The 26,373-nt window shown below is 32.3% G+C and overlaps 1 protein-coding gene across 3 annotated transcripts in view; it reads left to right on the top strand.

Moving 5' to 3' along the window:
• Window positions 1-25,903, top strand: part of LOC140436325 (uncharacterized) — a 95,094-nt gene extending 69,191 nt beyond the window's left edge. For all 3 annotated transcript variants that reach the window (XM_072525041.1, XM_072525042.1, XM_072525040.1), the window contains 2 exons: window positions 2,255-6,724; window positions 10,361-25,903. In XM_072525041.1, coding sequence (XP_072381142.1) covers window positions 2,255-6,724; window positions 10,361-10,606 — 4,716 coding nt within the window. In that variant the 3' untranslated portion in view covers window positions 10,607-25,903. The remainder of the gene's footprint in view (window positions 1-2,254; window positions 6,725-10,360) is intronic.
• The last annotated feature ends 470 nt before the right edge of the window (window positions 25,904-26,373 follow it).

The raw sequence follows: 26,373 nt of genomic DNA, 5'->3' as shown, positions 1-26,373 counted from the left end.
AAGGGAAACTATCACGGTCCAAACTTTTCAATTCTTTTTTCTCGGTAGTGTATTAAGAATTCTGTCATCCCTAAAGGTTCCCGTAATAGTAGTATATAATTTTAATTTTAAAAAGTTAAATTATTGAAAAGATTATCCACGTAGATATTCTTTATGTGGTATCTGCTCCACCTTTTTTATCAGCGGACTGGTAGGTTTTCCAAAGGTTTCTTCAACTGTGGTGCATATCTATTTCTGTTCACCTTGGTAAAATTCAAATATTAAAAGATGTCCATTGTCGGAATTAAGCGCCCACACCTTGACACCAAATCTAATTGACTTTACTTTCATAAATTGCTTACACCCTTGCTTGTCAAAATATTGAATCATTGACTCATTATACAATAGGTGCTCAACGGGAACAAAATGTTTATGAAAATTATCTCTTACCATATTTGCAAGTGATCAGAGTTTAAAGAGTTTGTAATTAACATCTACATTGGAGTTATCCAAGCTGTGTAAAAACCGCATTATCCGAGCAAATCTTTCCCATCTCATGAGATTATAAACTGCTTTATTTCGCATGTCAGGCTGGTTGTCCCAAAAATGTCGCTTGTTAGGTTTGCAATCGTATTCGCTCAACATTGAAACATTGAATTTCTTCCGCAGTAGTTTGAGGATCTGGGCAGTATTTAAAAATGGCACACCTTTTTGTTTCTGCTACTTACATCTGGATAATATTATCATCTAACATTTTTTCGAATAGAGCAACAGGATCTTCGATATCTTTTTTATAGCTTTGCACAGGAAAAATACGTGAATGTGACAAAACTGTTAACTCTACTGTTAAGCTAAATTTTTTTGGGATATCGTCCCTCTCTTCCATTATATGAAGTAGCTTCGTTATTATCACCATCTGTATATTTTTTAAATCTAATTTCCACTAGTAGATAGACAACAGGATTTCTGACACAACCCCCTGTCGTAATTGCCAAATCCCCTTTTATATGTCGTCAAAATCGGACCAATTACAACGAAGATACGATATAGTGCTCCTTTTTCCAATCAAATGTCACGTAAATGTCCAATCACCTTTCATGTGACGTCTCGTACATCAAAATCGTAACAATAACAACGAAGATACGATATAGTGCCCCCTTTGCCAATGCCGCTATGTTTGTTTTTTCTATATCTTTGTATTCGTTATCCCTTCTTCTTTTCAACGAACCCTCTTACGTCACGATTGGACCAATAACATTGAAGATACGATATAAACCCTCTTTTGCCAAGCTCGCCATGTTTATTTTTTCTATTTAAAATTCATCTACGTTCAATCCCCTTTCCAACGAACTATCGTACGTCACCATCGGAACAATAACAACGAAGATATGACGTAATGCCCTTTTGATATGCTTCATACACATGGAACATAATGGATAGAGCCCCATTATTCATCCCCTTTTCAACAATACTTCATACGTCATCATACGTTAAGCCGTTTGGAAATTACCATCGGGGGTTGTAATTTAGGGTATGAAACAATGTTGCTACGTATCGATTTTGAGGGATTGTACCAGAAACCTTGTTGTCTATCTACTTGCACTTTAGACAGAAGTTGAGGGCCAATTAGATTTTTTAAAGTGCCTCATCATGTATATATGCTAATTCTATTGCTTCTTGTATAGTTTTAGAATTTTTTAGCAATACTTTTTTAAATGTCGAAGACGACACATACTCCAGAGATCCTAGCGTTACATATATGTAAATTTACAATTACAAGTTGTTTTTATCAAACATACACAAAGTAGCTCTTTTTAACAGTATTCTTATAAAAATATCATGCCTTTTACTCTAAAAATAAGTAATGCTCCATGATACTTGCTAAATTATATTCAGTTCAGACTGCAGTTATTCACTAATTAAAACAACAATCAGTCTGGCTTTGCACGGAAGGGTTCTTTATGTTTTGAATTGTTTTAAATGCCTTACACCGCCATCTACGTGATTGTAGCCAAACTGAAACTTCATGTAAACCCGACTAAGTACCTCTGCAAGCGTTACATAAAAGTAACCCTCGGTCATAATGGGTTAAATACAGTTAAATTAATTATCAATTATATTTTTTATGATAAAATACTAGGATGTTTAAGTTATAAACGGAATTAACTTCATGGGAACGTAGGACTCCACTGAAGATGCTAGACGTTAGATGAGATGTCTATGAGGACTTAATAGAACTGATTTTTTTTAACTTGTCATTTTTTTATTGTTTTAGGTGACGTCTGAAACCGGCCAGTATATAATTAAGTCGGGGGTCTCGATAGAAAACGGATCAGAGATGGTGAGATTAGTCGAAAAGAGCAGCCAACTTGAAATCGATCCTGCGACGGGCGAACGAGTGGTCAATCTACATATAATGGATCCCGCCAAACCCGACTGTATGCTAGCCAATAGACCAAACGATTTGAACCAGAGACAACCAGCAGATGCTTCCTTTGTTATACCAGAAAAACCTCGAGTTGTAGTCCATCAAAATACGGTAATACAGTCTGGTGTGCAACACACCCATGTAAAGAAGGATCCGGTGTCGCCTGTGAATGATGCGAGTAAACTAGGTTCTAGTTTACCGATAATTACTACGGATACGTTTGAGGAAGAACTAAGTCGAACGGTTATTAGTGAAAATCGGAAGGAAACTGCCGATAAAAATTGCTCACCGATTAATTTAGACCAATTAGAACAGTATAAAGAACAAGAGGAAGAAATGACTTCTCTTAAAACGACCACCGACAGTTTAGTAGAGGAATTAGCTAGTATCCAAGAAATGCCTGTCTCGCCCAGAACTATACCTTTTGAAGATGCTCATTTACATTCTAAGACTGAAGATAAGGAAGATCATACTGAAAATCTAGTTGAAGATCCTCATAAAGACATTGAAAATTTATTACACGATACTGTCGATGATACAGGTGCAATAGTCAGCCAGGAAGAAAGTAGTACTCCGAAAACTGACATTACAGAAAGTGATACCGAGACAACAGCTAACATATCAATGGAAGAAAATTTATCAACAGAAGAAACTATTAATAATGAGACTGATCAACAATCAATTATTAGCGATAACGTCGAGAGAGAAATAACCTCACCGCTCGCTCCTATAAACGAAGTTGCGCATTCAGAAATTACTAACAGCGATGAGAGTGTTTCGGAAGCCAACAATGATGTAGATCCTGGCACTTTTGCACGAAAAGCTGACGATGACAAAAATGTTAATAGTTTGGAAATCGCAGAAAAGGAAAAAAGCCCTATGTCCGTTATTATAAAACGGAAGGAACATGAGACTACGGAGAATCCGCTGCAAACAAAATGTCTAAAGCCAACAACGAAGCGTTCTAGAAGAATTTTCTCCGTAGACGATATAATAAACAACATTGGAAAAAAATTGAAACAAAACGAAACTGACAGCTTAACGAGAAGATACAGTCTTAAAACCACAAAAGAATTTTTGGAAATGGAAACTAAAAACACTTTTAAAATAAATCAGCCAGATATAGTTAATAGGGAGAAAACTGAATTTATTATAGAAAACTTGATAGGCTCCAAAACTAATACTACATCAGCGGTTAGAAGAATGTCAGAGCTCAATGAAAGTACAAGCTGTTCAGATAATAAACGTTTAGAACTAACATCTGAAGATTCTGCAAATATTGCACCTGATGAAACTCCCGCAAATTGTACAATTATTGAAAACAATAAATGCCATTCTCCAAGTCAAGCCACATCAGGCTCAAACATTGAATCCTTGTCAGATTCTATACCTGAAAAGACTGAAATCACAAGTGAAAGTTTACCCGACTCAAAAACGGAGGTGGTTGAAGATCACATGCAAGAAATATCAGAAAATAAATTAGAGTTTACAATTGATGACCAATCTCAATCAAAAAACGATCAAAAATCGTCTATTACAATTGATGACCGATCTCAATCAAAAAACGATCAAAAATCGTCTACCTCAAATGTAAACGACTATGATGACTCTATTACCAAAACTGAAGATCAATCTTGCAGCACGCAAGTTTTAAAAACTGAAGACTCGTGTAATACTGAAGGTATGGACCAAGTTGACACTAACAATGAGCCCCTTTTAGAGGAAAATCAAACTAAAACTAAAATTGAAGATGCTGAACAAGCGCCAAACAACATATTAACGAGTTTCAGTGAAAATATTGTGTCAGAAGCAAAACTAGATCAAGTCAAGGTGCAAGATACTGTTGAACGTCACAATTCCACCGATCACACTTCAGATTCCGTTATAAACAATCAAGAAAATAACAGATTATCAGACTACATACCAATAGACGATACTGTGAATCTATTGCCGGATATTTCAGAAATTAATTCAAACAAAACATCGGTTAAATCACCGGAAACAGTTATTCAGAATGCAGAAGAATCGGCTGTTTCCAAGGACCAACTTTATTCTCCAAATGATCTTGAAAAGCAAGTAGAAGATTTGGCTGAAGATGCTGAGATCGTCGATAGTCGAAACACCAATAGCTTGCGAGAAGATGATTGTATAACTGAATTGAACGCGTCATCTATTGTACCCGAAAACGTATTTGATTCAAACGATATTGTTTCACAAGAACCAATAATTGCAGTTGAGGAAGTGATATGCGATTCCAAAGATAACGAGTCACAAGCGTCTATCCCTTCAAACGCGGAAGCGATTTTGGATTTGTCTGAAGACTTTTCCAATTCTGTCGAAAATACTAAAACGAGTTTTAACGAAGACGTACCAGAAGCAAGTTGTGATCTCAAAGCTACTACAGAAGCTAGAAATTTGGTAGAAGTACCACAGTCTGTAGACCACAAAGTACCTGATCAACCAGAAGTGCAATACAGAAACGTGATTCGAGTAGAAGAATCTAGCGTTTTACTTGAAATAGCTGGAGAATTGGTCGAAATAAATGTTAATAATATTAACGGCAAAAATATCATAACGGTGGTGCCGATATCAGACACTGCTGTCGTGGATTTTAACGATAACTACGAAAATTTTGATAACGTTGATGCTACAGATCCGTTGAAATTGGATGAGCTTCCTGCAGATCCGGCTATCGAGAACGAAACAAAGGAGCTAGAACCGGAAGTTCAAGAAACTACCAGTGAAATTATAATCGGAATGGATTTGAGTCTAGAAGAAGAAATCCAACTCGACGTGGACCAGCCTCCAGTACTCTGTACGAAAGCCGCTAAAAAGGCTTACGACTGCGATTTACAGATTCCCTCAATTACTACCAGTGATGATATATTAGACAAAAACAGATCGGCTAGATATAACGAAAATGATAAAGTGAGCTCGAGTAAAGAAAAAACGAAGAAATCTAAAAGGTCCAAACCTGATTCGTCCAAACAAACAAAACAATCGAAAAGACCTAGTAGTAAAAGTGATAAACAGTCGATATTTAGGGATCTTATAGCAGCAAGAAACCGAAAAAAACTTAAAGTTGAGAATATTGATCCAGACGATGATGAATTTGTTCCGTTTAAAGAACTTATCAAAGCACGAAAATTACGAAAGAGTAAACAGAAAGAACGAAAAAATACTGAAGACTCCAATGTTGATTCGACTAATAAAATTGAAGAAATTAACAAAGAGAATGAACAATCTGAAGAACTGGAAGAAAAAAATGCAGTCACTAACAGTGAAATCGAAAACGCTGAAACAACCACAACCGCGGAAAGTGAAAATTGTACAAATCTAGTAGAAAAATCAAGTCTAACTGAAGAAACCAAAGAAGAGAAGAAACCTGCTTCGATTGAACCTAAACTTGTCAAAAGAGTATCTTTTAGTGATATACATGAGGAAATTAAACAAATAGAACCCAAAGTCGACAGTCAACATGAAGAGCCTAAAGATGTATCACTATTGCAAACTAAAGAAGACTTAAAACTAAACCGACCAAATGGGTGCGTTTCGAAATCATCGCATGGCAAGAAGAAATTGAGTCTTGAGGAATACATTCGTCGAAAACGAAAACTGCATTGCGATACCAAAGGAGAATGTTCAGAAATAAAAAAGCAAAAAATCGACAGACAGCTGTCAGCTATTGAGTTAGCTAAACCCAACCCGGAAAAAATTAAACTCAACCGAGCTAAATCTTTGGACGATATAAACATGCTCAAGTCCAAAGATTGCCAAAAAAAGAAGCTCTATCATGAATACTCTCCCGTCAAACAAAACTATTTCGATTGGGAAGAAACTCAATCGCCGAAAGTTAACTTGAACCGCAAAGATCAAGAAAAGAAGCTTTGCGAGTTCAAAGGTCTCATATTGGATAATAATAAGCCAAAAGTGGTCATAGACATAAACGATCTCAGCTCAAGACCGAGTACTGAAAGTTCCGAGGACGAAATCCTTCAGAATTATAAAGAACAAGTCGAATCAAAATTGAATACCTTAAATATTCAAATCCCCCGAACAGTCAAACCTATAGAGAGACAAGTGATAGAAACGTTTTCCAAATCCGAGATGAACACTTTGATTGAGAGGTTTCTGAAAAATGAGAAGTTAAGCAGTGAAGAAATGGAGAAAATTCGTAAAATTATTTCGTACAAAAGGTTAATGCAACAGTTAAAGAAGATTAGGACGCACGATCTCCCGCGAACTGCATCGGCTAACCAGCCCTATAAAGCTCGTAAGGAGATCAGCGATAAGCAGACGAAGATGTTATTAAAAAAGGTAAAAGCTCATTAATTATATTAATTATACTATTAGAGGAGAGTCATCTTTTTTAAAAAGTAATATTAAAAAATAATGTAATGCTAATAATGCCAGTAAAAAGACACAGCTTAAAAAAATACAAAAGGAAATAGGCAGTATTTAAAAAGGTTTTCTACCTCATATTAGAGGCAAGGGGGATCCGAATACCCCTTCCCATATCAGGTGGCTCAACGTTAGTTTGAAGAAAATTAAATTTTAGGAAACAAAAATAAAAGCGCTGCGTAAATTTTAGAACTTTTAATGCATCTAACAACATTTTTGAATTTCTTAATTATAGAAAAATAATGAACGTAATAAAAACTAATGATTAAACAGAATAATAATAAATTTGAAAAAACGCATAAAATATATAATATTAACAAAAAAAATGTGAAATTTTACCACTGAGTTACACCCCCTTTATTTTTAACGACACCCACAATTCGTCGAGGCATAGTTTTTACAAAGTTCTGACAAAACTTTATTGTAAACGAATTCCATATTTCTTGCAATTTTTCCTTCAATTCGTTGACGGACCTGGTAGGATGTTTTCTCAAAGCTTTTTTCATTTCGTGCCATCTTTATCGACAAGTCGGGACTGTTAGAAACCCATTCCAGAAGTGGTATGCAATGGTCTGTAATTGATAAAAGAAATTCTTTTAAAATATTCACATATTTGTCCGTGTTTACAATCCCATCGATAAAATGTAACTTTCCCACACCTTTAGACGACATGCTGCCCCAGATCATGAGAGATGCAGGAAATTTGACTTTTCTCTTTAGACAGTCTGGATGGAAAGCTTCATTTTTCCTGCGAAAGACGTAACTTGTACTGTCTCCAACACACACTTCAAATCTGGACTCATTAAACTATTGTATTGAATCCCATTCCAACTGAGTCAAATTTTTCTGCTCTTTTGACCATCTTAGTCTGTTTTGCTTTTGCTGTAACGTTAAAAATGGCTTTTCCCAAGCCTGAAATAAAATGAAATTTATTAAAATCAATTAGTAATCATTTTTTCAGCTATAAAACTTACTTCGTAAGTACAAAATCCTAATTTGTGGGCCTCTCGGTGACATGTTGAGCTAGAAACGTGTCTTCCAATAACGTCACTCCATAAAACGCTTAACTCCATATAATTTTCTCGCCGATTTTTCACTATAATGCGTCTTAATGCCCTTCGATCTGCTTCGATTATTTTACTTTTTCGTACATTTTTAGGTTTTTCTGACGACCGAACCTGTAGTTTTGTATCTTTCGACTGTATTTCTTACACCGTAGCGTAACAATTGCTACATATTCGCGATTTCCGAATTGGATTTTCCAGAATTAAAAAATCTAATAATGATAGAACAAAATTTCTTATCGATAACTTTACCTCATCCCATTGTACAATCTACAAACGGCAAAAAGCTTTACAATACTACAAAATACATTTGACATTAACTGACAATATTATTTTTTTGATGTCATTTTTCCATAGCTACCTCTGAATTTAACGTAATTTATGAAAAAATCAACGTACGTTGACTTAAGTGAAGGCATAAGTGAAATTTTTTTTATTGTTTAAAATAAATAAAAAACCATAAGGGTATGTTTTTAATAAATATTAATAAAAATGCCATGTTAATTAATATGTGAACTTATAAAAACATGCAGAGTATATTTTGTTTATGGTAATCGACTTAACCTGTAAATTCCATAGGTAGGCAAACTGATATGGGAAGGGGCTCGTATGGGGTACCATTTACAATGTAAAATTTCAAAATAAATTTAATTATTTTGGGTTTTTTTGAGATTAAAACTATTTATTTATGAAAATGGCATATAAAAATACATTTAACAAAATGGTATTTTTTTTAAATCTATTAAAAATCTAGTTACCTAAGAATAACACACAATAAATATATTTGAGCCTATTTACAACAGCCCTGACACTTCATCCATTGTTTGCCTCTGACATCTTTAGAATATGTAGTTTCGCAAAAAATACAAACGGCATCTTCTTCAAAGTTTTCTACCAGGTCATATACATCTAAATCTTGATACTCTACTGCAGGAGCCGAATCTAAAGATGAAGGACTGCTGGATATTGTGTTATATTGAATTGGTTTTTCTTTGGCTACTGAAAATTTCTTTTTTTTGTTGGGCAGGTTTAGTTTTTTTGTTTATTTGTTTTTGAATTATTTACCTTTCTTTTAACGCTAGAAGTTGAAGGTAATTTCCTTTTTTCAATGTTGCTCTCTAATTCATCTTTGTATGAAGTGCTTGTTACAATAGCTTGTCACTCCGTGTACTCTTTTTTTAGGATATTTTTAGAAGCTGTTGGGACAGGCATCAAATTTGCTGGAGTAATATGTTTTTCAGGGGTTTTTTCTTCTGGTGCATTCTCATAAAATTGTTTTTCCTTTACTGCTTCTCCTTCATCTCCTATTATTTCTTCATTGACTGTGTCCTTTTTCACTGTCTCTTTATTAACTGTTTGTTCTACTCTTTCTTCAACTGTTTCTTGCATTTCTGCGACAAAACCACATTCTGTGAATACGTTTCTGTTGGGGGAAACATACCAGTTTTCTTAAACCATTTAACTGTTGTATCCATGGTCGCTGCTTTTATATAAGCGTTTCCAAAAAGTTCCCCCACTTGATAGCCTATTACAACACGTCCTGAATTAAGTCTAAACCAGTTTATGATCTACTGCGTGTAATAAGTTTTGAACGGCGACATAAATGCCACATCTAATGGATGTATTTTATGTGTCGAATGCGGTGGAAGGCAAATTATGTGTATATAGTTTTCTCGCGCTAAAGTTACCTCCAAATTTTTTGTATGGGAGTAATGACTATCAAGGATCAAAACCACTGGATCATCAGCGTTAGACTTTATGTTAATAAAATGGCTGATATCATTAAATCTTTTAATATTCATGTCTCTAACTCACACTAAACAGCAATATTTAGGTTATATTTTTAATTTCGCAATAACCTACAACATAATAACGAACTACAATAAACACAATTTATTTTCCAGATAACTTTATTCAGTAATTTATTTGGCAAATAAATATTTTATATTTGATATGTCAGATAATTTTAATTTATTTTATCTGTCAGTTTATTAATTTCAGATTAAAAAAAATATGATTGACTCATAGGTTGGAATGTCAGTAGTTCAGATTTCTTTGTTTAGATGTCGTTAGGATTTTATATCTAAACTAACATAAAGCTTTAAATTATTTTGTATTAAATTCTAGCTTAAAAATATTATTAAAATCAATTATGAATCATATTAATATGTAATTAATACAGTATGATTAATTAAACGTATCGTTTCAAGAACAAAATATGATTGCAATGTCAAATGGTGGTAGTTCATTTTTCTTTCCTAGATGGCATCGTTAGTTTACTGGACAAACGGTGTGACCTGTCATCAAAGCGTTTTATATAGGTAGATAATCTATTCATGAAATGTTGGATAATTTAAAAACAAGAAAAATTCATATTTTCTATATTTAAATAATTACCGAAACAGCTTATGGCATTTTTCTCAAATATAGACACTTCCTCTGAACATTTTAGTGTTTTTGTCTAATAAAAAATTTATATCTTTTGTAGGTATCAGAAAAGAAGAAAAGTCGCTTTCGAAACCTCTACACGCACTCCGATAGCGAGTCGGAGACCGATTTGCGGGATAAATCGAAGTGCAGTGGGGATTACTCAGTAGTTCAATCGAACTGTTTGGCTGGAGTCGTACCTAAACTTATTATTAAGAGAAAACCGGAAATGCCTTTGCCGTTTGTTAGGTTAGAAAGGCTAGATCTAGGTTTACTCGATGAAAAAAATAAGAAATACGCCCTTTAATCTTTTGTGTTTTTCTTTTAATAGTGATACAGGGACCAAAGTACCAAAGTAATAGTTGTTGTTTGTTTTATATGTATAGGTTTTTTTTAATGTTATAGTAGATATAATTTATTGTTTGGTTTCTTTTGGATAAAGTTGTATTGAATGAACTGAAAGGTATTTTATGTTAATTCTTATATACTAAACATTTTTATGTAGGTTAGGTACATATATATTAAGTACTAAATCTTTATATACACAAACACTACCTCAAATAAGAGATATCTATAAAAAATCGTACTTATTTGTACCGTAAAATTCTTGTAAAATTGCTCTTCTTTCTTCTTCGATGTCTAATTGCTCGTTCAAATGATCCTTTGATAGTATTTGTTTTGTTCTGTCCCATTTGAGTTTTTTTAAAGCTAATTTGGCTTCAATATATTACGCTAATGCGGATCTGGTGACAATTTTATTGAAAACTGTATGTTCTTGCCTTTTTAAACTAGTACTCTTCTTAGTTTGTCAAATGTAGGATTTATGACGATTTTTCATTCACAGCAGAATTTTTTTGCTGATTAGTTTATTATTTGATTTCATTTATAGTACGGTCGCGTTAATCCGAACGGAATCGGGGAAACGGGTTGTTCGGATGATGAAATCGTTCGGATATTACCTATGGCTTTTTTATTGGGAGAAGAAAAACTGCAAAAACACAATGAAAATGAGTGAAAATGCCTTATGTACATTAATAAAATATTATGTTATACAAATATATATACAATATATTTAATAAATACATATTGTCTATATAAACTTCAATGGGGAGCGGTAAAAAAATCTGTAATTATTTTCTGGACGCCAGTCTCGACGTGCTGATTAAACGCTCTGTCTTTTATACGCCTCAGCATCATGATCTCCTCGCTGCTGTTGAAATTGTCTTCTGTCTAACTGATGACCGTGTTCAGGGCTTTCACAGCTTCAGCAGCAGAAGTTTTTGAAGCAGGTGGTTCATCATCGACATCCTCCTCTTCAGTTCTTCATTTTGAATGGCCCTTACAATTTCTTCATCCGTGAGCATTTCTTGGGTGTCAATTTCTTTGTCATAGCCACCTACCTATTCTCGAACCTCAGATTCAGTAATTATTGTCGTGTTGTCTTGAGCCAGCTGAGCGACAAGGGAGCTTAAAATTATGTCTTTTTCGTTAGATGAAGATTCGTCATCAGCCACTAAGTTTGGGCTCAAGTTTTTCCAAGAAAGTTGAATCAAACGTTGTGAAATAGATGACCAACAATTAGCAAAGTTGAAAACGACGTCCTTAAGATTAACTTTCTTCAAAGCCACTACCAGATCAGTTCCACTTAGCTCGTCAGCAAGAATGTTGGAGAGTAAAGCTTTTCGATAGCGCAGTTTCTGTTCCATTGGTTGACTCATATCTGTGTATCATGCGAGATAACGACGAACATCAGGGACGAATTCAGTTCTGAACCAATCCAAAAACAAATGTCTTGTCACATGCACTTTTTGCCCTCGATACCATACGGGTATTTACACAAGGCATAAAGGCGATTCTTTCTTTCATAATTTTTCGACCAGAGGCGTTCTTTTCTTGAGATGATACCAATGTGTGGTCTGGTAACAAGCGCTAAAATACCCACTTTCATCTGTACTGTAAATTTGCTCAGGTGTCAAATTGTTTTTAATCACAAGTTCTTCAAATGCAATTCGGAAGGGTTCGATGCCGTCGACATTACTCGAAAGTTTGTCACCAGTAATTTTGAGATGTCTAACTCCATGACGTCGTTTGAAGTTGTCCAACCAACCCTTACATACGCTAGAAGCTTGGTGATTTGGTGACATTTCACGATGGAAATGACGGGCTTTTTCACACATTTTACCATTCACCGAAACATGCTTTCTCCTCTGTTGTAGGAACCACATGAACAACGCACTTTCTACTATTGGATATTCGGGGGGTTTGATGGTGTTCTTCTTCGCTGGACCGCTTTCCGTTTCGCTGACGAACTTTTCAATCGTTTCTTTGTTCTTCTTAATGTCCGTAATGGTAAATTTGTCAATACCGAACTGTTTTGAAATGAAACTGTAGTAAGTTGTGAGTGTGTGTAGTGAGCCATCGTGATCCGAAAGCACTAACAGAACTAAATAATATGTAGGTGGGCAAGCAAAGTAAAAACCGATGTGCGTCATGTTGGTTCATGTCGATTCAATCGTGGAGGCAGGGGGGAGTCGTCTTCGAACTACCGCGTCGTTCGGACGACCTTGGGTTCGGATTAACGCGACCGTACTGTATTTGGTTCCTCCCTGGAGCCCCAAAGAATTTTAGAGATTTCTTTTTTATTGTGTTTCTAAGAATATCGTTGTTTCGTAGATATTACAGTACCTTGTGAAGTACATATTCTTCTTAAAACCATCTTGTATTAATTTTTCTTCTTCTGAAACTTCTTTTGAAATAGATTTTTGAAAGATATCTCATTGTATTTAATGAAAAAAAGTTAATTGTACAATTTTAACAAACAATATCTTTCAGTTCTGTTCTGTAACAATGGCATTTATTAATGTTTGGTGCAGATAATACTATTATGTTTAATTTTTTTGTACAAATTGTTTGAATGTTCCTATGATATTAAAAACTAAGTAAATAGACACATAAGATTTAAGTTAAATACCGGAGATTTGTGTAAATGGGGATATTTTATTTTTGAGTTTATAATGGCCAGTTGGTATGACAGAATTGGTATTTTTTTATGTAATTTGCTTTACTTGTTTTGTGGAAGTTTACTGGTTACTTTGAATTTTTCGGCTGTGTTAAATGCTGCCTTTATATCCATAAATGTGACATACTTCCTTCTTGTTTGTTTACTCGTATTTTTAAGATTTGTTACTTACGTTTCTCTTAATTTCATTGATTTTACGTCATTCTCGTGTCTGAACACAAGTTTCACATTTATTGTTCGTTTCCTTCTCTGCTTCCTTCAACGTTCACGCACAGACCTTTTATAATTTTTGCGCTATTGAACTATCTTTTCCGGCTTTGATATGTTTGTTCTAATATTATTTGTACAGTTGGTACAGTATAAATCCCGATGCACGTCATTATCTACGCCAGAGATCTAAGACATTATTTCCAAAATACAAAAAAAATTCCTGAATTCAATAAACCTGAAAACAATAAACAAAATTGAAGGTATAACCTCAATTACAAGTGATATTTGAATCTTCAATCCTTAAATTTAAGTATTTCCCCCTTGCTTAGAACCTAGAACTGCTTAAACAATTTTCTTTGTAGTTTTTCAAACAAAACATTTTTCTTTTGTTATAACGTCATTTGTTATACCGTCAACTTGACAGTAGGATATCTTGAAAAGTATTACCTGTCATCTATCATTACTTTTCATTGAATTCATCGGGAGATTGTTTAAAGGATATTAATAATATATGGAAAATGCCGGATTCATTTTTAGTTTAATAAGAATTGCCAAAACCAATTATTGTTATTATTTATTTATTCTAAGAGTGTCTCAAAAAGTAAAATATCCTGATTTGTATACTGGTCAAATATATATATTTTTTTAGTAAATCGCAGCTATGAAAATTCCACTAAATCGAGTACAATTTATGTTGGGAATCTAAAGTCTAAAAAATGTTTTATGGAAGTGTGTAATAAAATTTTAAAATGTTGATATACAGAGATCTTTATATAAAAAAACATACGAAAGTATTTGCGTAACTTGAATTGTTCATAAAATATTACAAATTGTATAATTATGAATTAGTTATAACATTACTTGCCTTGGAATCAGATAAAAGTATCGAGTAATGGACGAGTAATTTTCGGGCTTGGAAAGATATGATGTCGCTGGAAGTCAATGTGGATAAAACGACGAATATGGTATTAATTTAAAACCAATAAACATATTTCGCCACTTCTCTTTTTTTTTAGATTTCATTATTGCGTTTCCTTTCGTTGATATAAGCCCGTAGAAATTTTATTAAAAACGTGTCAAAAAGTCGCGAGAAACTGTTAAATGATTCAGTTTTCAGTTTGATATTACGCCACACGTAACCTGAATTGAAGGGCCAAATAGAAAAAGGGGTTAAGTTACAAAAATTAATTTTTAAAATAAATAATCAAATTTTAGTGAATGATTTTTTTATCAAAAACATGCGAACTATCATATTATAAGACATACGTATTAAGTTTTTTGATATATATGAAGTCTTTTATTACTATTAGTTTCCCCTTTTTTAACACTAATCTACATGACACCTTCTTCTTTTATTACCAAGTACCAAAAGGAATAGATTATTTACCGAAATAAAAAATTAACTACAAAAAAATCATTCATTAATTCACAAATGCAGTAACAGATTAAGATTATTGTTAAAATAATTTAAAAAAATGTTTTGACTAGATATTACTATTTTCGTTGACGATTTTGCGGTATTGTAGCATTTTTGTTTCGTTAGTTTTCACGAATCACACGTTTGTAATATCCACGATGTTCTTCTGAAATATATGGCAACAACTTTTCTTTAGTGCTACGCTCTACTATCAGCGAGAATGGTTAATGCGACAATCAGTTATGTATTGCAGATTACCTCTGTACCGAAAGTTATAAGGTTGTTATGTCATTAATGATTTTTTTTGCTTCTGTAATGAACCGTTCAAGTTAAGTATATGCTAATAATTGTTTAAAAATTTATAACAATTTGCTGCGAGACGAACGTCACCATATGGTATAATAAAAATATTAAACAAGTTGATTCAAAATTGAAATGAAATAAAAATTTAAAAATATCTAAGCTGTAGTTTCGTTACGATCGGTATGCCGGTCCATCCGAGGAGTACTAGCAGAACTGCAACATATGTAAAAAAAGAAAAGCTTTCGGTTCCATGAAAACAAGAAACGACTATGTATATGACTGACTGTGTCGTCATTACTATGGAAAAATTTATTTTAAACCATAATCAATAACATTTAAAATGTGAATTAATTTTATAGAAGGTGTTCAAAATGACCTCCTTCTGCTTCAACACAAGCGTCAAACCGTCTAAGCAGTTCACGTGTACATACCGCATGTATAATCTCTGACGTAATCAGGGTACTTATTCTTATTGCTTCGTCTCCTTTCGAAGGTCGGCGATCCAAATGGCAATTGTAGCTTTGTAAACTGCTGCACGAAATATTTCTGTGGATCAGCGGTCAAACCGTCTCCTCAGGTCTTTCAGCCACGAGTTTTGGCGTCTTTCAACTGATCTTTTGCCCTGCACTTTACTTTTCAATATGATTTGGAGTAATTCATATCTTTCTCCTCTCAATTCATAACCCAAGTATTGTATTTTTCTCTCTTTGATTATGCGCTAAAGTACCTCATCATTAGTAACTTTTTATATCCATGGAATTCTCAGCATCCGTCTGTATACACACATTTCAATGGCATCTATTCTTTTTTCTATTTCCGAATCCATTGTCCAACTTTCACAGCCATACAGCAAAACAGAGAAAACGTAACATCTGATCATTAGAATTCTAAGTTCTAGACTAAGGTCTAATCTTAAAATGCTTTTATGTTCATGAGTGCTTTCCTCGCTTGTTCGATTCTTGACAGGATTTCTTTTTTGGGTTACACTGGCTATTAATATTTGCTCCCGAATATTTTATGGAAGCTACCTGTTCTATTATTTATTCCTTGGTGTAGAAATGTAAGTTTGTTGGTATCTTTGAAAATACTAGAATTTTAGTTTTGGAAACATTTAGATGTAAACTGAGCATTTCGATATGACGAACTACCGCATTTATTATATTTTGTAGTTCTTGTGCGTTGCTTGCTATTAGGACCGTATCATTAGCGTACCTGATGTTGTCTATGCTGGTTCCGTTAATATTGATTCCACCTTTAACCTCATCTAATGCTTTTCTGAATATAGATTCCGAATACAGATTAAATAATACTGGTGGTAAGACGCAACCTTGTCGCATTTTCGTCGGATTCGTATATATTCGGATGTTGTGTGCTCTATTTCAATTGGTGCCGTTAGGTTCCAATATAGTTCTGAAATAATTCACAAGTCTTGTTCGTCAATTCTAGTTGTTCTCAGAATTTCGTATATCTTTTGATGGTTAACGCAGTCAAATGCTTTTCGATAATCAATAAAATATGCATATACAATTGGTTAGGTTGGTTGCAATTCATAAACCAAATACAGTTTAAATGGTTGATAAGGATGGTTTTTCAAAATCCTGTGAACTGTAGTTGAAGACACGCCAGTTTCTGCAGCAATCGACCTTTTGGACACATTTTGATTAATCGCTTCGTATGCTAAAACATTTACTAAGTTTTGTTCGGTCTGTATTGGTTTGATTCGGAAATTATTACCTTCACCCGCATGGTCCATTTAATTTTTTCCATTGTAATGACGTCACATCGGTCGATAATTCTATTGTGGTACAAGATATCTAAAAAAACTCATTTAGAAAAGATAGAAGGCAATAAGGTCTCCATACTTGGAAAATATGTGGAATTCTACAGGGTCATTAATAACTACGTGGTATATTAAACATACAATCCAGTATTATCTTTCCATTACTAAAATATTATTACTAAAATACTATTAAACAATAAATTGTTGTTTCTAAATTACGTTTGATTAGAATCATTGACTGAAATTTTTATACAGGGTGAACTACAAAACGGAATCACGTTTTTCTCAATTTTTTAAATGGATCATCCTGTATTTTAATGTTTAGAAATATGTTTATGATACTCTTTCATTTTTATATAGCATTCCCTATACCTAAACTCATTATTTTCCGAGATATTTTTAGTTTTCTTCAAATTTCGGGAAAACATTCAATTTTTGTAAGTAGAAATAATTATTGAGTATTGAGTGATAATATAACAAAATTATTTTTATTCAATAAGTAATTAAAAAAAAATATTGTATATGTATTAAAACCTACCTACTAATCAATGGATCAGAAATGGAATAGAAATTAATAACCTCAATTTTTTTACATTAAAAAATACAAATTCCTGGACAAACGTTTAATATTTTTATTTTCTGTGTGATGGTGTTAATGAAACGTGCCAATATAATCAAGAAACCCAAATAGGATATATATATATATATATATATATATATATATATATATATATATATATATATGTATGTATGTATGTATGTAGATATAAAGACGTACCAAACTGTTGTGAATTTCCTAATAATTAACTATCTTGTAAATCCTAATCTTTTACTTGCCAGTTTTGTGCAGTTCAGTATTACCGAGGCCTTCTTCACAGAGTGTCATGCCTTTTTAGAAATTTGTATTTACAAACACCGTTCTACGTTTTTTCCACACTTTGTATTAAATGTTTAATCTTTAAGACACTGTCAGTGAGCGGTGTTATATTTAATCTTTGTCGATGCACCATTTGAAAACACTGATAATGGGATTGATAGATAAAGAATTATTACCTGCTTGTGCCTAGACATAAAATACGTATTTTAAATCAGTTTTTATACAAATACATTTTTTTTATACATAATAATTGGAAATTGGTGTGATTACAATGTATCCTATCTAGGAATTGAAGTAAAGTATTTTACCGCTGACCTTACCTTCAAGGTTAACAGTTTGAGCAGCCAAAGCTATTTTAGCCTTGCTTTTCCCAGTATTTTTTTTAGCCCCGTTCTTTTCACTAGTTATAGCACTAGTTAACACTAGTTAACACTAGTTAATAAAATTGAAGTAAATTTTTAATATTTTCAGTTAAATCACAAGGTCCACTGGATACCTCAAGTTATTTGTATGGATTCTCTCGGTTTTAGCTCATTTGTCCATACTTTTTTAACAACACTTTTGATTTCCCATTTTAATTTTTCCAGTTTTATCATTTGTTAGCTAGCTTTTATTTCGTATATTTTGTTATTAGGTATATAACCCAATATACATTCACCGAATAATTAGTTGCTTTACAGATTTCGCTAAATTAACTATTAGTTTATGGTAAGACACTTTAGGGCTCTTTAACCTTTGATCCTATATTTACGCTCAATGTCATCACAAGATAAAGACGATAAGATGGAGATGCGCGAATAATCTAGGTTTAAAGATCCTTCAAACATTTTGGATGCTCAACCCTATCTCTGGTTATTAAATTTATTAGATACGGTTTTTTTGTTGTTAATGATAAAACCTATCTAAAAGCTTTATACATTTTTGAACTTTATTTGTTTTATTTAGATTTAGTGCAATTCCGTTATCTGTGATGGCAACAACGAATTTATTAACGAACCATTGTATCCAGTCTAAACCCAGGTTTACATTGGAAAACAAGTGTACCAGTTTTATATGACGGGAAGTGTACGATGCCAAAAAGTTTAAATATTGCAAAACGGTTAGTTTTTTTCAATAAAAATATAAAGTGATTCATAATTCGTTTTAAGTTCGGCGTGAAAATATGGCACAGATTGAGATCTCGGCTACTTTTAAACATTATTTTGATGACCTGGATAATATGTCACTATCATCCAGTCCAGCATACTAATGATTAGTTTTATATTCCTTAATCACCTTAAATACACTTCGATCACAAACTCCAATTTACTCGCCACGTTTCCTACAATATCTTCTAAAATAAATAAAATCACTAGTTTCAAAGCCGACCAATTTTGAGGACCACATAAAGCTTTGTGAAGGATTCCATTAAAATGCAATCCTTTTCGAATTTTTCACATTGAAACTTTTAAGTATGTTCTTTCAGATAACCCTAATAAGGTCTCTTTGTTATAAACAAAGCTGCTATCAATTTATAAAAAAAGGCATTAACTTCGTCCCAAAGTATCCTAGGTCAACTATTTCTCTTTTAAATTTGTAAAAAAATTCAGGCTATCTAAACATGAAAAAATCAGTTGTTTGCAGTCAATGGTTAAAAAATTATTCTAATTTTATAAGCAAAAAATCGACATGCTTTTGCCAAGTTATTTTTCCCCATTTTCTTTAATAATAATAATAGAATAAATCTTCTTTCAGAAGCTACCCATATAATTATTATAACTATATAAGTTTCTGACTTAGATTGTTGCAAAAAGTTATAAGTTTATTTTTAAAAAAGTTAATAATATTAATATATAAAAAAAAAATTTGACTCATTTTGCAATTTTCTAAGCAACTAATAAGGATAGTAACATTTAAAAAAGGCCATTTTAAAGGTTTTTATATGACTTATAATTTTCTTACTCTCAAATTTGTTTCAAATGCTTCACTTTTTTCTGATTAAAATTCGTTAATAAATAATTAAGTCCAAAAAATCGACTGCAGGAAACATATATATATATGTTCTTGTTATAGAGGTCCACACTACTCAAAACAACTGTCGGTTGCCTGGCCAGACGATTGTCAAGAAAAAAAGTTTATTTCCCTGGTCTAATTGTGGATATGTGGCTTGTAACTTCAGTGAGCGTTTTCTAGATATCACCTAAAGTGGTCTACTATTTTCTTTATTAATAATTTTCCAACACTTTTACGTTTATTTAAACACTTATCCGACAGTTAATATTTTGCTTACATATAGCCGACATTTCAAATACTAATAACACGTGACAATTAGAAAAATCACTACAGAGCGACAAAGGCACTAGAAAAGAGATAGAAAATTAGACGTATGTGTCATCTTGTGCGTTGTACGTTGACTAGATATCAAAAGTTGAAGTGACCTAAATTAGCTTACTTACGTTCTTATAACTTTGGCTTTCTCGCTTTTCCGATGGTTTTTAATGCATTTTCAATGTTTTGCCGGTTGTTAGACGATACTTCGACTCAAATACTAAAATAGCCTGATATGTGGCGTACTATTAATTACACTTAATTAAAAACACTTAATCTGTTGTATTTAAATTTTGACTGCTGTGCCTTAAATTATATATTGGCCTTATAAAAAAAACTACAACTTATTTCAATCCCTTTATTTTTTGTTAATAACAAATGGTAGTTTACCAACAGTTAATTTTACTTGCATTGATTTTTTCATATTGCATATGCAGACATATTAAACCACGGCGGATCTGTTTTGAGGCGGATGTGAGAGGTGGCACTCAGATTTTTGCAGAAATAGTTAGGTGATAACTTCAGTAATAATAATTGACTTATGCTCCTTCTCAAATAGGTCATGAACGTTGATAAAAAATTAAAATATTTAGAAATTACTAAAGACATGGATTTTTTTTCTAATTTCAATACACATAAAGGGGGGGAAACAAGACTTTTCTTATTCAATTTATTTCAACCACTTAGATTATACTTAAGACCTTCATAATATAGAAAATCTTTATTACTTTACTTTACTTAATCAGTAGACCCATTTGTACCTTTCGGTGTTGGGCCGTTTATAACACAATTCATTAAATTACAATAATTTACAGTCTTCTGAGGTGTCCTAGCTCTTATCGAACTTTCTCCATTTCTTCCTATTGGATGCAATATGTGTTGCTTCCTGCCAAGTCTTACCTTTACTCTGCAGTATCTGCGAGATGTCACTGTTCCATTCTTTAAGGGGTCTTCCTCTTCTGTTCTTCCCTATTGGTTTGGCGTCCCACACTCTTTTTACTTGTCTATTATTATCCATCCGGGTTAGATGTCCGAACCATGCCAATTTTTTCTCCTTGATTGAGTCGAGTATCGGTTTGATTTTGAGTCTTTCTCTTATTTCTTCATTTCTGATTCTATCAGTTCTTTTTACTCCGATCGTTCTTCTGAGGTATTTCATCTCTGCTGCCTGAATTCTGCTCTGATGTCATTTGTTTAATATCCAATTTTCTGCTCCATATGTCACTGTAGGTCTATATATTGTTTTGTATATTGTCATCTTAGTCTTTGTTAATATTTATTTGTTATTAAGGAATCCTCTATTTAGTGCTTGGAATAGTTTTCCTGTGTTTTCTTTTCTGTTGTTAAGGTCGTCCTCGATGTCTCCTTTGTTGTTGATTACTGTTCCTAAGTATTTGTATGAATTTGTCTGTATTATTTTTGTTGGTCTATCATTACTTCTATTTGATCTTCCGTCCCTTGTTTCCTTGAAATTTTCATTATCTGAGTCTTCTCTTTGTTTACGTTTAAGTTGTATTGGCTGGCTTTTAGGTTCCATTTCTATAAGTTGTATTTCAGTTTTTCTGCAGTTTCCGCAATTAATACTATGTCGTCTGCAAATATACACATCTCAGCGTTTATCATTTGCATTCTGTTCCAACCGATGCAGTATTTCTTGAATGTTTTCTTACGTTCTTTCACTATCTCATCTGTTACATTTATGAATAGCACTGGGCTGAGACTTCGCCCTTGTCTAACTCTTTGAGTTGTTTCAAATGCTTCTGACTGTATATTTAACATTCTTACTGTATTTATTGTTTTCATGCATATACATATTTCTCTATTTTCCTTTAAGGCTTTTTCTATTACTTGTTGCATGGTGAATATATGGTCTTGTGTGTTGTGTCCTTTCCTGAATCCACTTCGTACGTCCTCTAATTTATGTTCTATTTCTTTTCTGATTTTCCTTTCTATTATGGTTTCGTATACTTTTGCTGCTACATATAGTAGTGATATACCTCTATAGTTTTTACAGTCTCTTGTGTTTCCTTTCTTTTATATAGGTATAATTACTACATTTATCCATTATCTGGGTATTACTTTTCTCTTCCATATTAGGTTATAATATGTACAACAATTTTTCTTTTGCTTTTACTCCTATATATTTCATCATTTTTGGTGCTACTTCATCGCTTCCTGGTGCTATTCCAATCTTTATCTTTCTTATTGCTTCTTCCAGTTCTTCTTTTTCTATAGTTCCTGGATTTTCCGTGTTTCTCATGGATACTCTTTTGTTGTGGCTTTCCTTCTCCATTGTATTCGCTTGATTTCCGTTCAGTATCAGCTGGAAATGTTCCCCCCCCCCCATATTTCCATTATTGTCTTATCGTCGTTTATTATTGTTCCTTCCTTGTTCATTATTTGTTTCAGTTTCGTTTCTTTGTTGCTTTTTAGGTTTTTCAGTGTTCTATAAAATAATTTTTCTTCCCTTTTTTTCCCGAATTTTTCCCAACTTTTCTTTTTCTCTTTCTTAACTCTCTTTAACTTTTGTTCTTTGTCTCTTATAATTTTCATATTTTTGTTTTTGAATTTGAATTTTTTTAAAATATTGCACAACAAAAACTAGACCATATAGAAGTTTGCCATTTTTTTACTTATAAAGACCTTACATATTTTTCATGTATACCGATTTTGATATTTGAAATTAAATTTGCTTCAGCCTAATTGTTTTGGTACTTTTCACGGGCAGTACCGATGGCTTTATTATTATAATATGTGTTATAAATATCTTGATGATATGAAAATTTTTATCGAGAAAGAGCTCCGAAAGAAAAAGGTAAAGCTACTTTTAGACGGTTAGATCAGTTCTCCGTTCAGTTTTAGTTTCAGAAATGTGTCAGTTCAGTTTGGTTGTTAAACGTGGTTAGACGCTCAGTTTAGTTGTCAGTTATCAGTTTACAGTTCAGTAATCGATGAAGATAGTCTAAGTGCGGTCGCGTTGTGCTTGGATCTAAAAAAACCCCGAAAAATGAGAAGTAGATGGAGTAAAAATGAGCTCCTGAAAAGAAATACACTTTCGCATTTAAATTTATTACAGGAACTTCATTTTATAGCTTCTGATTGGTAAAACTATTTAAGAATAAGCGAGGATGCATATCTAGAATTGTTGCAGTTAGTAACACCAATTATAAAAAAGCTAGACACCAACATGAGAGTAATAAATCATAAATTCAGTAATAAAGTCATGGTTTGCCATGGCCTAAGGTACACACTACACCTATCGATAATTTTATATGACTGAGACCTGATCGGACAAGTTTGTTTATACATCAGTTTAACTGACAACTGATGCGATAACTTTTAGTATACGCATTGAGCCACAGCTCAGTATCAGTTTCAGTTTATTTTGCAGTTTTTTATGTGTGTACAGATACAGATAACTGACAGTTCGACTGAAACTGACACTGAACAGAGAACTGATCTGACCTTCTAAAAGTACCTTTATGGTTTAAAGATTATCATCGTATTGTTTATAACTTCGTCGCAAATGCCACTCAAATTTGACCTAATGTATCACAAGAAAAACTATTCCAACGCCGGATCCTGAATTTAATTTAAGCTAATAGTTACCGAGATATCTATTTGCTTAAAAGCTAAAAAATTGTTTATAATTTTAAAACATTCCTGAAACCGTCCAAATAATCCGATTTCAATTCCATAAAGTACGTTAACTAGGTTAACGTACTTAACCTAGTACGTTTTCATAAGTAAAGAAATTGGCAAACTTCTATATGGTCTAGTTTTTGTTGTGCAAAATTTTAAAAAAATTGAATTTAAAAAAAATTAGATTGCAAGATTATTATGCCATGTCTGTTAAATCGATTTTAATGAAAGTTGGAGGACTATTTTATTATGTTATAAAGATTTTCTAGCCGAATTATGAAGATGAAGTGTAATTTATGTAAGTGGCTGAAAAACTTTGAATAAGAAAAGGCCTGCTTCCCCCTCTTTTTTGTATTTATTGCTATTTTGCTAATCAGCCGTATCTTATAGAAAATATAATTGTCGCCATTTCATTTCATTACTAGTTTGCTCTAAAATGAATCGTTTTTCAAACAAGCAAGGAAATTAGAAAAAATCTGATGTTTTTAATAATGTTCTTGACCTATTTCAGAAGGAGAATATGCCAATTAATATTATTGAAATTATCACCTATTTGTGCAAAAATCCGAAAAAATCTTTCACATCCAAATTTAGTCGTTTTTTTACAGATTTTTTTTTACATTTTTGTGATATGACAAGGTACAAAACTGTGTCTTGCAATATTTTAAATATGTGTTATATATCGACTACATTCCTATTTTATCATTCCATTAGGTAAAATTAAATATAGTGGTGGTAAACTAAAAACAATTACCCTCTGTTTGCAGAAAAAAACAAATATTTTCACCGAAAATAAAAACTTTTTAATTCATGTAGCATAAGAAAAAGCTTTCTTGGGTAAAAATTTAAAAAATTGATACTTTAGCTTTTAATTTTACTAATTAAAATTTGTTTTTGTGAATTAATGTATAATTGGCAAAATGATCCATAAGCTTATGGAAAAATATTTTGTTCTGTGATCTTGGACAATGTTTAAAAATGTATCAAAAGTGGTACAAAATTAACTGTTGTTAAACAAAAGAATCGTTCTTTTATAAAATGAATATTTTATATGATTTAATAGTTGGTGTATCATAGAAAAACATGTTAAAAATACATATTAGCGGGGTGTTTTATTTCTAGTCTGTTTTGTACAGAGTTATAGCAAATGTGTACATAAATATTTACCTGATAAGTTTTGTATATTTTTATTTAAGATAACTAAGAGTTTATTTAATTATTATTAGTGAATTGTTACAGTTTTTCTATGATAAAAGTAAACGTTTGGATACTAATAGCATTACTTTGGGTATATATTTTTCACAAAACATTGCCTTTCGTTTAAGTCAAGTTTGTTTCGAAAAATAAATATAATAAGTAGGTTTTCTAATCTGACTGTTATTGTGACTTTTCTTAGTTTATTTAATTCGTTGCAACTTATACGGCTTTTCTTAATCAATGGCAAACATTAAGAAATGCATTATAGTTCGAAAAATTCCTAAGATTGGTAGGATTGGCAAATAATTAATTGTTTCCTTTACTTTTCTGTCAAATTTGGCTAAAATGTGGTCACGATTTATCTTTTTTATTGCAGAAATACAAAGATTTTTATCTAATATAGGAGGTGTTTGTGCAATTTAAGAGAAACGTTTAAAATTATATTTGTCGTGCTTGTTTAATTCATGGTTTAATAGATTGGGAATATTTTTATATACATTATGCCTCAAATGGCCACGATAAGTTTGTAAAGAGCCTCTTATAAAAGTTATCATATTGCTGTATGTTGTTCTAATTAATTGCTCTAAGAAAGCTCCCTCAAATATAAAAATATCCTAATCGGTTTAAAATTTTTATTAAAAAACTTTTTTTTGCAAAATTTGTTTAACTGCTTTTTAGTATTATTTGTTACCATGCATTCGGAGGCGAATGGGCGTTCAATCGTGTTTTTTTTTCTAGAGAATTTTTAGATATAATGTGAGTGCCTTAGCACCAATATTGACTGTTATTTTTGTACCAATTTACTGGTAAATTGTATATTTAGCACTGTGTTAATAAAAAGGTTGAAAATTATTTATTTTTTCATTAAAGTTTGTTTAATTATTGGGTTACCTTTGCTTTACTCCCTTTTCGATTCTAAATAATAAAAATCCTTCATTTTGTTCTGAAGCTATTTTCTTGTGGCATTTTAAAGTAATTACTATTTTACCTAGTATTCTACTGAAGGCAAGATTTATTTCAAATTAAATTGCCAAGATAACTACAAAGAGCTTAGTATGCCTGATACAGAAAAAAAATAAGGCTCAAAATAATCAACTAGAAATTCAAGTAAATTAAAAACTGATTCTGACTAAGGTAATAATGTTACTATTTTTCGTTTAATTAAAGTAAGACTTTTAAACGAATGTTTAAAAATCTATCGAATGACATTAAAAACTACCCCATACCCCAACCTCCTGGGGGTGAAATAAGGTGCAAATTTGAAATTTTAAATAGCAACCCCTATTTTTTATTTCAGATTTTATTTTTCATCAAAAAATAAG

The sequence above is a fragment of the Diabrotica undecimpunctata genome, chromosome 3, assembly GCF_040954645.1.
Source record: "Diabrotica undecimpunctata isolate CICGRU chromosome 3, icDiaUnde3, whole genome shotgun sequence".
NCBI classification, from domain to species: domain Eukaryota; kingdom Metazoa; phylum Arthropoda; class Insecta; order Coleoptera; family Chrysomelidae; genus Diabrotica; species Diabrotica undecimpunctata.
The sequence above is the reverse complement of the archived record's forward strand: the minus strand, read 5'-3'. Positions and strand labels throughout refer to the sequence as shown.